Source organism: Pomacea canaliculata, linkage group LG3 (genome assembly GCF_003073045.1).
Source record: "Pomacea canaliculata isolate SZHN2017 linkage group LG3, ASM307304v1, whole genome shotgun sequence".
Taxonomy (NCBI): domain Eukaryota; kingdom Metazoa; phylum Mollusca; class Gastropoda; order Architaenioglossa; family Ampullariidae; genus Pomacea; species Pomacea canaliculata.
In genome coordinates this window covers 27,094,563-27,109,344 of record NC_037592.1, presented here as the reverse complement: position 1 = coordinate 27,109,344, position 14,782 = coordinate 27,094,563, and the positions used below count along the sequence as shown (strand labels likewise).

The 14,782-nt window shown below is 41.2% G+C and overlaps 1 protein-coding gene across 1 annotated transcript in view; it reads right to left on the bottom strand.

Annotated features, from left to right (window-relative positions):
* Positions 1–6,960: 6,960 nt before the first annotated feature.
* Positions 6,961–14,782, bottom strand: part of LOC112560739 (gamma-aminobutyric acid receptor alpha-like) — a 41,090-nt gene continuing 33,268 nt past the window's right edge. The window contains exons 5-10 of the mRNA XM_025232766.1: positions 14,098–14,180; positions 13,505–13,642; positions 13,131–13,283; positions 10,845–11,068; positions 8,073–8,255; positions 6,961–7,442 (exon numbers count right to left, since the gene is read on the bottom strand). Of these exons, the coding sequence (XP_025088551.1) occupies positions 7,275–7,442; positions 8,073–8,255; positions 10,845–11,068; positions 13,131–13,283; positions 13,505–13,642; positions 14,098–14,180 (949 nt within the window). The 3' untranslated portion in view covers positions 6,961–7,274. The remainder of the gene's footprint in view (positions 7,443–8,072; positions 8,256–10,844; positions 11,069–13,130; positions 13,284–13,504; positions 13,643–14,097; positions 14,181–14,782) is intronic.

The window sequence follows — 14,782 nt, the reverse complement described above, 5'->3', positions numbered from 1 at the left end:
TCTAATTTTTTTCGTTGTCTCCCAAGATTCAAAGTTAAAACCTATTTCTTACTTTCTTTTTTATCTCTCTGTGTGTTTCTGTATTTGTCTCCATCTTTTTTTCTGTTTCTAATTGTTAAAAGTGTTTCTCTTTCTACTTTTTTTTAAACTTCTGTCTGTCAAAGAAATGACCTAGCTGCATGGTTACTTCTTTCTTTCGTAAGCCTTTCAGCGTCACTCCCCAAGGGCCATAGGGCGACCACACTGTATGAATATTTATTTTGCTTCGGTTATTTCGCGGGTTAGTCTGTCAGTCAACCAGATTTCCTGTTTACAACCTAGTCTCCCCTCTCACGTCTTCCCCTTGCTGGCCGTCCTTGCCGTCTGTATCTCCCTGTCTTCACGGTGTCTTGCAGTCTTTCCACAGACCTGTCGCTAACTTCCCTCTTGGCAGTCTTGGAAGTGAAGGAGTGGATTACAGCGAGTGCCGGTCGCTGATTATGAACATCTTGACATCTCCCTTCCCCAGCGCTAACGGCGTGCAATGAATCGTGTTGTTGACTAGCGAAACGTCTTCGAGACGATGTGACCACATTTTTTTCTCCCAAGAGGTCAGATTGACCGAAGCCAGCCCTCCCTTTTAGACATTTCTTTTAGGGTCTACTAGAATGCAACAGGGGAAAGTAATCGCCCATGCTTTAAAATTAAAACGGATTTTTCTAGATGTTTATGAGAAACAACCAACATTCTTTTTATTTCCCAAAAACTTTTTCTTAGTACTTCGAGTACAGGGATTTAAAAAGGGTAAAGTTCGATTGCACAATTGCAAAAGTGATGTACTAAAACAGCCGACGTTGCCGGTTTTTTTTTATCGAGTTTTTTCAACAATTGGTAACTTTTGCTTAGTACTGAGCAGGAAATGTACCAACAAATAAAAATTTATTTGCTTAGTCATCTTTGTCATACGACAAGAAGTAAACACAACATAAATACCATTTTAAGGGAAAAATGTGTAAAAGAACTGATGAGTAATAAAGCTTCCTAAGAAGATCAAGAGTTTAATTTTGTTGCTCTCTACGAAAGTGTCAAACGGTTAATTTTACGAGGTTCAAATGTGCAGTAAAGAGAACTAAAAGGTTAACCATACATCATTTAAATTACTACCTGAACACGATCCACTACTGATCACAACTGTTACAAAAGACGCTTTTATGATTTATTTTCTAATGTGTAGTTACGATTTCTGGCACAAACATTTCAGAGCTATTAACTAATGTTTTGAAAGTAAAGTATGTGTTTAATTAAACGTGTACACTTAAGCTGTCAAGTAACAATGGAAAGCTCACAAAGAAGAAGTGTGATCATTAAGGGGTACTTCTCTTTTTCTTTAAAGTTTAAGAAATAGCTTTGTGTATGGAAACTTCCAAAAGACGAAAAAAATACTAACTCAGTCTGACTGGAGGCACATGCAGAAATTTGCAAGTAAATGCCTGACTGATAGAGGATGAAAAAGCCGTAAAGAACATTTGTTTGAAAATAATAATAAATAATAAAAAAACGAATTAATCAACTGTGACCGGTGAATCAGTTAAATTGCCGACAATATTCAATATTCAGGGAGACGTACAGACTGCATCGACAATGTTGTTGAAGGCGCCTTTCACAGCCTGTCTTCCCGATCACATGACATTAAACAGAAACATCTCGAACAGAAAGTATTTGAACTTCAGATACAGCGTATTTATCTCCCTTTGAAGGAAGGTCTTCCTTGAACTTCATTGACAAACCAAACGAGCTTACTGGACATCAGAAGCAGAGAAAGACGAAGTGTCAAAAAACGAAGGAAATGTTACGGATAGTAAACGTGTGATGTTTTCGTGTTTGTGATGTGATCCGGGAAACATGTCTAGCCTCAGTGTAGCCGCCTTTCCAACGAAACATCAACCGGATAAGAGATAATAACACAAGACTGTCTCTTTGGCACTCGACAGTTTTGACCGGCATGGCAAGAATTTGTTTTCATTTTTGTCTGTGTTTAAGGATGAATGAGACTCAGGAAGAGAGGATTCTATTTCCTCGCTTTTATGTCCGGTTCATGCCTAGACAAACCTAATAGAACACATTACGGAGCCAGTTCCCTTTTAAGGGACAGCTCAGAACACAGCAAAAGACCAATCCACAGAAACCACCCCGACATTGACTCCTGCGGACAATCGCTGCCAACCTAACGGCCATAAGACAGGTCTTAAAACAGGAAGAAGAAGATCTTGACATTAAATCGCCTTCGAAAACAGCGCAAAAAATGGTTTAGCATGAAGATGGCTTTCTCAATACATACTTTAGAGAGTCTAGTTTAAAGGAATAGTATACAGATATAAGAAGATTTGACATTAAAATACGATGAGAGGAAACACACGAAAGCAATCCAGCAAGATTGTTAGATTTCCTGCTTTAAAAGATATAATTTGTATTCGTTTGTTTTGATAATTAATTGTCTTTCTAGGGGTTTTTTAAAGTGATGGTAGTTTAAAAGACATCATTAAAAGGCCACCAGCTTGGTTTCCTCAACAGGACTAATACAATATTGTGTACTTGTGGAACATCGCCAGCCCTTTCTTATCTTCCTGAAGCGTTTGTAACAGCAGCATTAGCATCCAGCCCGAGGACTGTTTGCAGACCAAGCTCTAGTCTCGGGACAAGCGATGGCTGCCGAGAGTCTTCGCTGCTGATATTCCATGAATGAAGTTTTCTTCTCTAAAGCCAGATTGTCACGAGAATCGTCAATCGTGTTTGATTGTTATTCCAATACTCACAAAGTTGATAACATTTTACAGTGCGGTTGTCATCATTGGCAACCATGCTCTCCTTTCTCTTATAGTGATATCAATGTTGCCCTATAACCCGCCTCTTAGATGCATTGTCATCAGCTTCTGCTGCTTGGTTCTGGACATGCAATGGAACAATGGGCCTCTATAAAGGTGTGCGTGTGACTGTTTGATTTCGTGCACTAAGCTTTCCAACGAGATGAATATGTCATTGGCTTAAGTCCAGCGACTGTGTATTTAGCCCCTGGTGTGAGCAGCAAGTACCAGAGAGCGACTTCGATTATTTTCGTTACTTTATGCTCAACTGCAGACGCAGGTCAGGTCATTACTGACTACACCAACGATAACTTGTCTGATCAGGCCTCTGCTGTCTCACCCGTTCACGACAGAAGGGCAATGAAACCTGAAGTGGCAGTCGCCCAGACAGAACGGAACAAGGTGAAAATAAATACGCTGGCATGAATGCAAAATTAAATTAATTTTGCTCACACTGCCTAGAAATACCGCTACAATAAACTAAGCCTTTTCGTTAAAGAGTGTGTCTGTAAGTGTGCGGGTACTGGTGCGGTAACATCCATGGAGGAGTGTAAGAACACATGTTTGGCATAGATAATTAATCAGACCCAAAATAATTCTCATGTGACAGACACAACATTCTGGTAATTGAGCGGGAAATAATATCTGCTTCAATCTACACAGTCTCCCGTTTGACCTTTTCCCACACCGCGCACTCACCTTCGCGAAACAGGAAATAATTTCCCGGATGGTCGGAAACGAGAAAGAGGGGGACTGATGAAGAACCGTATTGAAATGCAAAGAAGAGTTACTTTCTTGTACGGTCGGCCAGCCGGTACATGATCAAGTACCCTTGGAGATACGATGCGTCGCTCGGCGTGGAGGCTTGGTCCAGCTCCTCCCACGCGACGGGCGACACTCGGCCTAACGAGATGACCAAGGGATGACGGAAGGCCTGATATAGGGCGCGCGACTTGCACTTAAATTCGCTCAACCTTTCCATACATATGGCGCCTCTTAGTTCGATCGTAGATCATGTCGGGAGTGGATTGACCTTTCTGTCAGCTACCGCTTGTAACGGCGGAGAAATCTGTAGTAGTCACTCTCCACAAAAGAGAAGGAACGACTGCCTAATAATTACATTGCCTGAGCAACAAAAACGGTAAAGTGTGAAAAGTAGTTTTAGAGCTTTTGAGTTTGTTTGAGCTCTGTTGTGAAAAAACAAATCTTGTGTGTGCTAATAAAATGATGATTGTAATGAAAAAGTAAACCATTGATGGGACTAATTTTTCTGGGGCCGGGGGGGGGTGTAAGTTGTTTTGTTCAAAGACTGACGCCATGTCTACTGTGTTGTGGTGCAGCGTTTTAAACCTCATTGAGCCACGCGAAATGCTAGTAGTGCAGGACAGATGAATCCGTTTATTTTTTTATTTTTTTCTGTATTTCAGTTTTTCTCACTCTATCCACTACTACCCACTCTGTCATTAACATCTTCGCTCGATCAAGTACACACGCTTGTGATGCACGTGCGCTTTCATATTTTCAAACAAACTTGACTGAACTCTCCCACCCTACAAGGACACAGGCAATCGCACTCTTTCTCATCCAACTAGTTATATAACTCTTTGATGAAGACGAGTATTTTTTAATAAGCGCAGATCTTTAACACAAACGTGCCAATATCCTTAATCTTTAATCGTGTCCTTAGTCCACAAAGTGCTTGGTCTTCTTAATCCAGACACGACCGATGGAAACAATTTAAAGCATTCAAACAATATTTTTAAGAATTCTCTAGGTTAAAAGAATATCCACAGGGCATGTCTATCATGTTAACGACATGTTAAAGACCATCACAATGACTCTAAACGCTGAATCATATCTTGGTGGGTGGAGAAAAAGATAGACACATCAGTTTATAGCCCTCTTTGGGGGTGAAATCGTTGCTGGTTTCCAATGGGGCAAACTTTCTGCTTCCAACTCACCCCACCCCCTCAGATGCTGCTGAGTACTTTCCTTCTCCGTCTCAGGTCATAATTAAAACCAATATGCGTTGGAAGAAAATGTCTTTGTAGAGAAAGGCTGCACAGAACGAGGGTCAAAAACTCGCTTGACATTTAGGCGTCCTCGGAGAACAGGGAGGCGTTGTCTGCATCGCCATGGCTTCCAGTCTATTACAGTGCCAAAGAAGTTTTGCATTTGAAAGACGTTTCTGAGGCCTGGTGGCTAATAGGGGGTAGGAAGTTGAGGGCCAAGCTGTTGCTTATTTACCCTACAAATTTTCTAGTTTCATGCTTGAGGCCTTCTAACTGTTTAGTGCAGGGAAGCCAATGGAACACACCAAAGATGGAACGCTTGTATTCTCTGATATCTGGAGGGTTTATATGTGTTATTTTCAACCCTAAAAGAGCTATCCACCGCTTGAAAGCATCGTGTAGTCATATGTTATATTAAACGTACATGTTGGAATTAAAATTTTACGTAAACTGAAAAAATCGCTATCTATGATATTAAGAAGTGGACTTTTTCAGTTTAAACCTGGGATTTCGCAATAACAGATATTATTATACACGTTGTTATTGTGCAGACAGTATCATTTTATAATGGGGGCAAAATGAACCATCGTATCTAAAAATAAACGAATAAACAACAAAATTTTTAGACAAATCATACTAGCTAAACATATCAAAATTTTTAAAGTACGGAATCGGTCTATATAAATGATACAATGTTCACAGAGGTACACCTTGAATATTCTTAAATATATTCACTTAAATTCTCCTACTATTATTTTCTCCTTCTTCTCCGCTTCTTCATCCCCTTTTTCTCCTTCTCTCTCTTAGAAAGGAAGCTAAATTGCGTACCTCGGTATAACTTGGTCTGGCCAAGCTGGGTCTGGACTCAAATTGAAGAGAATGGAATACTTAAGCGACGGAAGCAGTCTGTTGTCCAAGAGGGGACTCCCTTTTTATGTGGCCCTAAAAGCAGTGACAAGGGCCATTAGAATTGCGTGTCTCTCGCTGTTTGTCGCCGTTCATCCGGAGCCCGTTACTCGCCAAAATCGGAAGCCGGGGGATCACTTGCTAGCTCATCTCCGGGGGGCAAAACAACACTGCAGCCACACGTGCTGCTGCCACCACTCAGGTCTCCCTGCTGAAGAGCTGTCGCAGAAAGGGGAGGGAACTGACGAGAGGCAGAAGGGTGTCGAAGACGTCACGAAGTCAGGAATGGCTAAAAATGAGTTCGGCAAGAACGGGAAGGAGAGAGAGAAACGTGTCTGAGTGCCTCTAGCCGTCACACACAGGAGAAGAGACATCGAGCTAAAGAAGAAGGAAGAGAGGGTTGGCATGAAAGAAAGGAAAGGAACTGAAAATGGGAAAAGAGAGATTTTTAGCTGTTCGTGGATAGTTTTGACAGAAGGCAGGTGACGGTTTTACCCCGATTCAAATACATTTCCCGATTTAAAGGATATCGCATGAACAGCGTCTTGCACTGGACTGATGGTGTTAAGGAGCTGGGTTCAGTAAGCTTTTGAATGATTTTTAAAGATACCATCAAACTAACAGGAGCAAGCTTGTATTAAAAATGTCCTCAGGAAGGTGGAATGGGAGTTTGTTAGTGATTGATAGTAAGGACGCGTGGTCATGTATCCACGCCTTAGAGAAGTCTTTCTTTTGTGATGCTGAGCTGAACGACATTCTAGAGGCAGCACAAAACTCGAACTGAAGGCGTCTTACGGGTACATGTCCTACAACAGTCACTTCTGTTGATTGTTGACAATGTTGTAACTCGGTTTCCATCCTGAAACTTTCTTATCCCCTTTGTCCTGGTCATACAGAAAGTCTTAGAGGTCAATACTGGCTTGTATAGAAACTATGAATTTGGAAACAAAATTGATGTTATACCTCTAACTAATTATGAATGTAATGTTTTTAAGTTTTGAAACATAGTTCTTAATTTCTTCCTTCCTTTCTATGCATGATCACGGATGTGTATTAATACCAGTTCGTTGGGGTATAATAGAGCCAAAACGAATAAGCTTAAAGCAAGAGATTATACACCCGCACGCACGCGCACTCACACACACACGTGTCTCCAAACAAGAAAAAACATCCCAGACACTCTCAGCAAGGAAAAATTTTGCACTGTTCTTACAAGCATATTTTATTTTATATACACAGGTTTATTGTAACACTGAAGTAAAAGTGACTTCTTTCATTTAAAAAAACCCCTCAAAAGTAAATAGTGAAGGTGCAACTGTTAAAGCTGTTTCTTTGGCGGAGAGGGAAGGCAAGTGGGTAAAAGTGTGTTCAGATCAAGTAATAACACATATGTGGACATAATAGTCGACAACACAAATAGTAATCAGCAGGAATGGATGGCAGTGACTAAGAAGGAATAGCCTACTTTGCTGTGGTGTTGAATGTAAGAAGGCAGTTGGTCCTGTCAGGACTGCACTCAAGCAACAATATATTCTGTATCAAAGAAGTCGTCGGAGTCATTGTACAGATAAAGAAACCAGTAGAGCATGTTGATGATGATGAAGGTCAGTGGAAATGCGTATCTGGACACCATGTCGATGTTGCTCACGCTGTTGCCGGCCTCTGGGTCTGCGGCCATGACGCGCTGTGAACAGAACAGGGAGTCACATCAGCAGCATTGTCCGCAGCCCATGTTTTCCCAAGAGGAAGAGGAACCAGAGTTTTACACTGAACCAGCACTAAAGTTAGATCATGGCAAAGAAACCAGTCTTATTTCTCCCCCCAAACTGAGCTATTTCATCTCATAGACTGGCAGCTGTTTTGAAACTGGGAGCAGTGAGCGTGTCAGGATGATTCTTGCAAGTTTAGTGACAATATAAAGCAGGTCAATGCTGTTACTGTCTGGTAAGTACTTGTCAACATAAACTAATTTTTTTTAGAAAATACGGGATTAAAGATAAAAGGAAAACAATCACTGCTATCTTGGTAAGTTATATATCTGAAATTCTGAAGCAGTATATCCCTGATTTGGCGTATGTGTTGGCTTCATCTATGAATATTTTATTTTGCCTTTCAAATTATTCAGGATGTTTCGGTCAAGAGTGCACAGAGCAAGCTAAACGTATGTTAATAGTAATTGCACTCAACACTCCATGTCTGAATACGATCAGCTGTTAACGGTTTGCTGTTAACAAAGGTGACATATGCTTTAGCAACTTGACTGCTTATGGTCTTGGTGCCACAAGTGCATGGAGTAGAGACTCTTCACGCCTACCTTCAGGCGGTACTCGAAGTTCCCAATAAAGCATCTCCAAAAGAGTCTGGGACAGTCTTGCGTGTAGGAAATTGACGGATCCTCCGCATCAATCACCTCGCTCTTGTCCTCCAGCAGGGTCTCTCGCTCACGTTCCTTCTCTTGGTCTGCGAGGACAACCTTTAAAGGCGGTGGTCCACTCACCTGTAGTAACAGCAAAACCTGAGGAAAATATCGCTACAAGAAATATGAGCTCAACTAAAAAAATACAGGGTATGGTCTTATTAATTCAATTAAGTATGAAAAGACACGCAGTCACTTCAAGTGTCCTATTTTAGCTTCTATGTTTTTTTGTTACATTATAAACAAATGCTGTTGTGACGGTTTCAAATTGATGCGAAGGACCAAATTAGAACTATGCGATGCTTTTTCTCTACGATGTGGTCTGTTTACCAATTTCAATATGGCCTCCAATCCTCAAGTGAACATAAAGCACATGCTTGCTTTACAGCACGGTTGGGATTTAAAGGGAGATTGACATCCTCCATGTCTTCAATCAGTGAATGACTTTGTTTACAGACTGTTTTAATGTATTGCACTCTGAGCTAGCTGGATAACAGTCTTATAAACAATTGCATGCATTGTCTAGTTAATAATATTTCAAACTCCATACCTATATGAGCGTCTGTTCAGAGTAAGTGGCAAGTAACTGTTACAGAATGGTGTTCAAATTAGACTATTTTTTGGTACAGACAGATAGATAACAACTGCACAAGTCATACCGGAGAAGACGAGCAAAGACCTGCTATGTAAAAGATTGGTAAACAACATAAACAACACAATCCTAAGAGGAAACATAATTTTTATTTGTTCACCACCAAGACCGAATCAGCTGCTTCATAATATTCACGGAGATGTTAGACTTCATAATGCTGTGTACCGGCAGAGACAAGGTGACCCACTGAAAAATATTTAATCGTCTGATTAGCATTAAATGTTGAGTAGCAAGAGGCTTTTGTTAGCCCGACGTTGGCGGCGCCACCGACTAATATCGGTTGAACGCAGGGTCCGACATCAAGAGGTCCCCGATAATAACTGGTCAATATCGTCTTCGCCTTGAGTGACTGGATGAAATTCATTATGCAGACCTCCTGAACTTCCTGCGACGAGACTGGCAGCCTACACGAAGATATTAGACTCTGCAAACAATACCTACGAGGCCTCTGTTTGGAGCATGGAAAATAGCGAAACAGGGAAACGGTGCATCACAGACGCCACCTGTGTAAAAGAAGGTTGAATATCATTTCGCGTGTTTTACATTTTGAATGAAAGAGAAACCAGTTTTGTGAATCAAAGTTGGATACTCAATATGATTTTATATTTTGTAATCACATTTTTTATCCATTAAAATGGACGCAGATGTGAATGGTGATGGGGAAGCGCGCGACTCGAATAAAGATAAGAGATCGAGAATAAATAAATATAGGACAGGAAATGAAAGAAAGAGAACAAAGTACAGAAAGAGTAGAAGTAACAGGATGATCGACAAAATTTGACTTTTAAATTTGATATTTTATTGAAAAGGGATTCGGCCCATTTCGAGGGGTGATAAAACAGCAAAATAAAGTATGCAACGCAAGTTGCGTATGCACAGACTGACTACTGCATTGCATCTTGCTAGTTTGGTCACGTGCTCACATTTAAAACATCAGATTGAGGAATTTTTTGAAGACAGCTATTTGTTGTTTAAAAATGAAAAACATTAAATGTGAATAAATCCATCAGTTACATGTCAGACTGAAGAAGTCTTTTGTATTATATTGCTACGCACGCGCCAAAGATTTTGGCCTAAACAATGTTGTGCCTTTCTCAGGTAGCTTTTTATTTTCTCACGCTTGCAATCAAGAACATTACTCGCCGCACTGGACCCGCTACCGTCTCTCCTTCGCCTCGGGTTCCTTCTCCCCCTTTCCCACCTCCACACGCACACACTATCCGCGATCAATTGTCAATACCGGTGAGTTGTTTTTTTTCTCGTGAAATACGCCAAATTATGTTCACCAAGCGCAGAGGTATTGCCTTGCAAAAGATCGTGGCATAGCACGCCATGTGGCTGGAAGCCTCCTACACGAGACCTTTGCAGCAGACTCTCTCACGGCTGTGTTGTTTACTTCCACAACGAGTCTTCATTCCCGTCCCTGGCTACCACACCAAGAGCTCCTCGTTCTTTTGTTTGCAGAGACCAAGTGGGATTTGAGCCATTCGAGAACGGTACATCGAAGTCTGTCGTAAAGAAGATGGCAGGAGACAATTTGAAGTGCCTGCTGGCGACGAATTGCGCAATGATGCACGGCAATGCAGGAAGCTGATGTGCGTGACGATGTCAGGCAGCTCGTGATGTCGTTACCACAGCTTAACGGATGGCAAGTCACTATTCACCCTCATATGCGAAGACAAACTCATACCTTCCATCCAGACATTACATACCAATAATGGGGGAAGGAATTGGTATGGAGACGGGAGGACGTTAGGGAAAGAAATCTTTTTGCAGCACAAAAGTAGACCGATCCTGTTCACAAGTGGATAAATGTAGTCTAGCTCACGAATTTACATATATACATACTTTAGCCAACTCCGATCGACACTAAATCTAATACACTAATTTTCTCATTTTCCCTCTCAGCCCGTTCACGTATTCTACACCCGCTCGTGGTCCTACATTATTACCACACAAGCTCCAAATGCAATTTGAATTAAACTACTCGTGACTTTGACAGACTGAATGCAACTCACTTCTTCTGCCTTCTCTTCCTCCTCGTCCTCATCGTCTTCCAGGCCACCTTCTTTGGGCATGAGTTTAGTGAAGTAGTTGACAGCAGCATACTCTATCAGAGCCGCCATTAAATACACCATACACAGGTTGTGGAACACATCCAGTGCCGTGGCGTATGGTACCCGGGGTAGGCCTTCTCGTATGGTGATCCCCATGGCTGCCAAGCTAAGAATCGTGGTCGCTCCTAGAATCATCATCATCATCATCATCATCTGACTATCATATTTCAGTTTTAGACTATTAAAACAACATTGAATTTAAGTTTATCAAACGTTGTAACACATCTTTATTATGAGATGTCATTATAAGTCTATTAACCTAATGCCAACAGCACGACACAGCAGACTGGAAACAACTAGAAACCACTTCAACTTCACCAACGTCCTCCTAGAAAGTTGATATCATCAAGGAGACGAACAAAATTGATGCAATTTTAAAAGGTCGTAGTTAGCTTATGCCAAGAATTGCAAGACCGGCTGGACATGCGCTAAGACCCACGTCTGGTTTCCTCGTGATTGCGAAGACTTATCCGAGAAATTTCTGGATTTTCCCCCTCTTTCTCCAGCTGCGATGTCAGGAATGACCTGCCCAGAACGATGTGCCGTTCCAATTAACTTTCTGACCCGATGCGGCTTTTTTCCGAGCTCTGCCTCTGCCTTCGACCCATGCGTGGGCCAAAAACCATCAATCATATGACCAGCACAAATCGGACACCTAAGTGGGAAATTGCGCAGACAGGGAATTGCACAGACACCAGCGACAGACGGAAGTCCGCCAGAAAGTTAGGGACGTCCAGCACCCGGCGCACCAGCAAACGAACGCCATTGTAGGAATCGAAATTCGTTTGCGGCATTCATTCCATGATCTAATTTTTGTGCCTAAAACTGATGCTTACAAACAAGCAGCAAAAAGATTTTATTATTTTTTTTTTAAACGAAAGTTTTTTTCTATTTACTGGAACGCAACGAAGACATAGAATCCTTAACGTTTAGGGACTAACATCGAAAGAAAACAACAGAAAAAGGATCACGAATAAATTTAAGATAGTGCTTTAAGACAGTCTAATATAAAATGAAGAAAAACACTTTCATAACAACATGAGCCACTATTTTTACTCAACATATAGCTGATTTATTATGCGACATGCGAGTTGGACATCACTGCTTTCCAAAGAAAGTTCTGTTTCTTGCGAAACCTAGAGTATATGCTGTAGAATATTGGAAATAAGTGAGTATAAACTAGCAACTCATGCAGCTTTTCAACACATTTTATTTAAGAAACGCGAAGGTATACATTGAATAATAGTTTAGTACAGATAACATCTTGTGGCGATATTCCATATACATTCCGATGAAAAATATCGACAAAGCTGTAAGAAGATGATTGAAAACGAATTTTGAGGAAAGAAGAAAAAAATATGTGCAGAAAGAATCCCTAGATAAGCAGCGGAGGGCCCAACAGGCATTGGCAAGGTCTTACAAGACTGATTTAATAGTGTAGAATCATAAAAACCTTCATTGCACCAAGAAAGATATATGCACAGGACAGTGACAGCTGTGCCATTACCAGTCCTGCGCAATGTCAGTGATGTCGTAAGTCGTGAACAGCGGGATTAGGTTAGTCTATCGTCTCCATGAAATATAGAGAAAAAATGGCTGTGGCTAATTTGTCTTTCTGACAGTGAAGAATTCTGTTAGATACCACAGCTGAACCAAGATTTTTTTTTTTTTTACCAACCAAATGCGCATCACTGCAGGGCCAGACATCTAGCTGCATGTGCAACCATGCCCCCTTCAAGAAAGTTGTTACAGACAATACTGTAACCAAAGTTTTATTCTTCATGTGTTCGTGTTAAGGACTTTATAGTTTGAGTACATTAATAAAAGGTCAGTGTCACTATTCAGCTTTCCGAGTATGGATGCTCCTGGGGCTTCTGGTAGTGCAGTGGTTTAAAAAAAATCTCTTATCTTACTGTGAAAGTTCAGGGTTCAGATCTTTGTCTCGGGTCCACTGTCCGAATGTTCTACCACATGTCTACCCGTCGGGCATTGCAGTCAAAAAGAAAAATAGGAGAGACTGTTTTTAAAACAACGATTAGGATAGAAGCGGTCATTACTAGTTAGCCTCTAACTCCATTCTTGCCTTGTAACAATCTACCAATCTTGAAGAGGTATGAAGAGAGAGAGAGAGTGTGTGTGTGTGTGTGTGTAAGCAATCAATTCTACGTGAATGTAAGACAAACATACCAAGGAGAACTCTCGCTGGCGCGGCGTCCCTGTTAATCCAGAAGGACACCCACGAGAGGCAGACGATGAGGTAGCTGGGGACATAGGTCTGCAGCAGGAAGTAACCCACAGCGCGGTTCAGGTGGATGTATACGCTTAGGATGGAGATCTCACCTGCAAGATTTAGAAATTTTAAAATTATGGTCCTTTAGAAAACGTAGAACTGAACTGAATAAGACCTTATAAAGAATGTGTTCAAATGTCACAGCACACATGTATACACGCACACACACACCCAAGTGATAACGCAAGCACACGCACATGTGTGACCAGAACGGACACATAGTACTGAAAAAGTTAATGAAAGCGATGAAGGGGAAGGAAAATAGAGTTACCCAGTCTGTTCATTCTGGTGATGTTTTTGACCTCTATCTCTCCGATCTCAAACTGGGACAACATGACCCCTGAGTCAACATCGACAGCCGGCGCGTCTTTCAGCCAGCGATACACGATGTCTTTGGTAGTGTAGCCGACTATCAGAGGACCAAACAAATAGATGAGCTTATTGGAGCATCTTTAGATGAACAAAGCTATAAATCTTTGAGAAATACGACTCTTCCCATCATGACTCCTGTCTCCTTACAGCACTATACTTGTTGTGCTGGTTTTTTTTTTAAATAAAAATATTCTAAAGTGCTCACTGGTTTCTTTAGCCAGAAGAAGTCTGTTTTTACTGCGAACATAAACTCGTAAAAAAGGTTGAGCGCTGTAATTCTAAGATGACAGGAAAATATCTTCTCATTTAATGACAGACAATAAAGAATTTCGGTACCGCCAATGGAGCTGAAAAGAAAACTATGTTCTATTTTCAGAATAGGAAAAAAGACTGGACACAAATTGGTGGTTTACAAGGTTCAGGGGAATGCTAATCAAAGTTACAGGAAGAATCACAGCTGTGTAACACAAGTGGGATGAAAGATATACTCACAGCTACCGACGTACAGAGGACACAGCGCCGAGTCCATGGGATAGCGGGACAAGCGCATTGGACAGCGAGCGTGGACGGTCAACCTGGACACATAAAACAAGCTTTGTCATTCATCTCTTTACAACAGTCTGCTTCTTCGAGGACCGCCGGGAAAGACAAAGAGACCCATGACATTAACATTGTATATTGTCTTTAGTTCTTGCCATCAAGAAGCTGGGGGAGACGGTGGGGAGGGTGGGTAAGTGTGTGGGTACAAAAACTGTTCAGGAAATACAGCGATTACATACTCACTTCTTAAAATATTGGTACATTTTGGTATTGAGAAATAAAAGATCTTTTTTGTTCGCTTGCAGATGGTAAGATGCGTTTCCTATTCCCCGATGTATCCATACAATGCCAAATCCATTTGTATTGGCCGTTCTCACTGTGTACGCGAAACATTTTGTGTTTCCTGTTTAGTCTATTCCCGGGTATCTGGGATTAAAAAGTATTTGATGTATTTTATACTTATTGTTATATTTAAGGGATATATATCTTGCCATACATCGTCTTGTTTGAAGTGTGCTGGGGACGCTTTGAAGGCATTTTATTGCAAAAACGTTGAAAGTTTCTACTTTTTTGGCTTCGTCCTGTACACCCTATATTTCTGCAGCATATATCAACACGGGTACTACCTGGGCGTTTC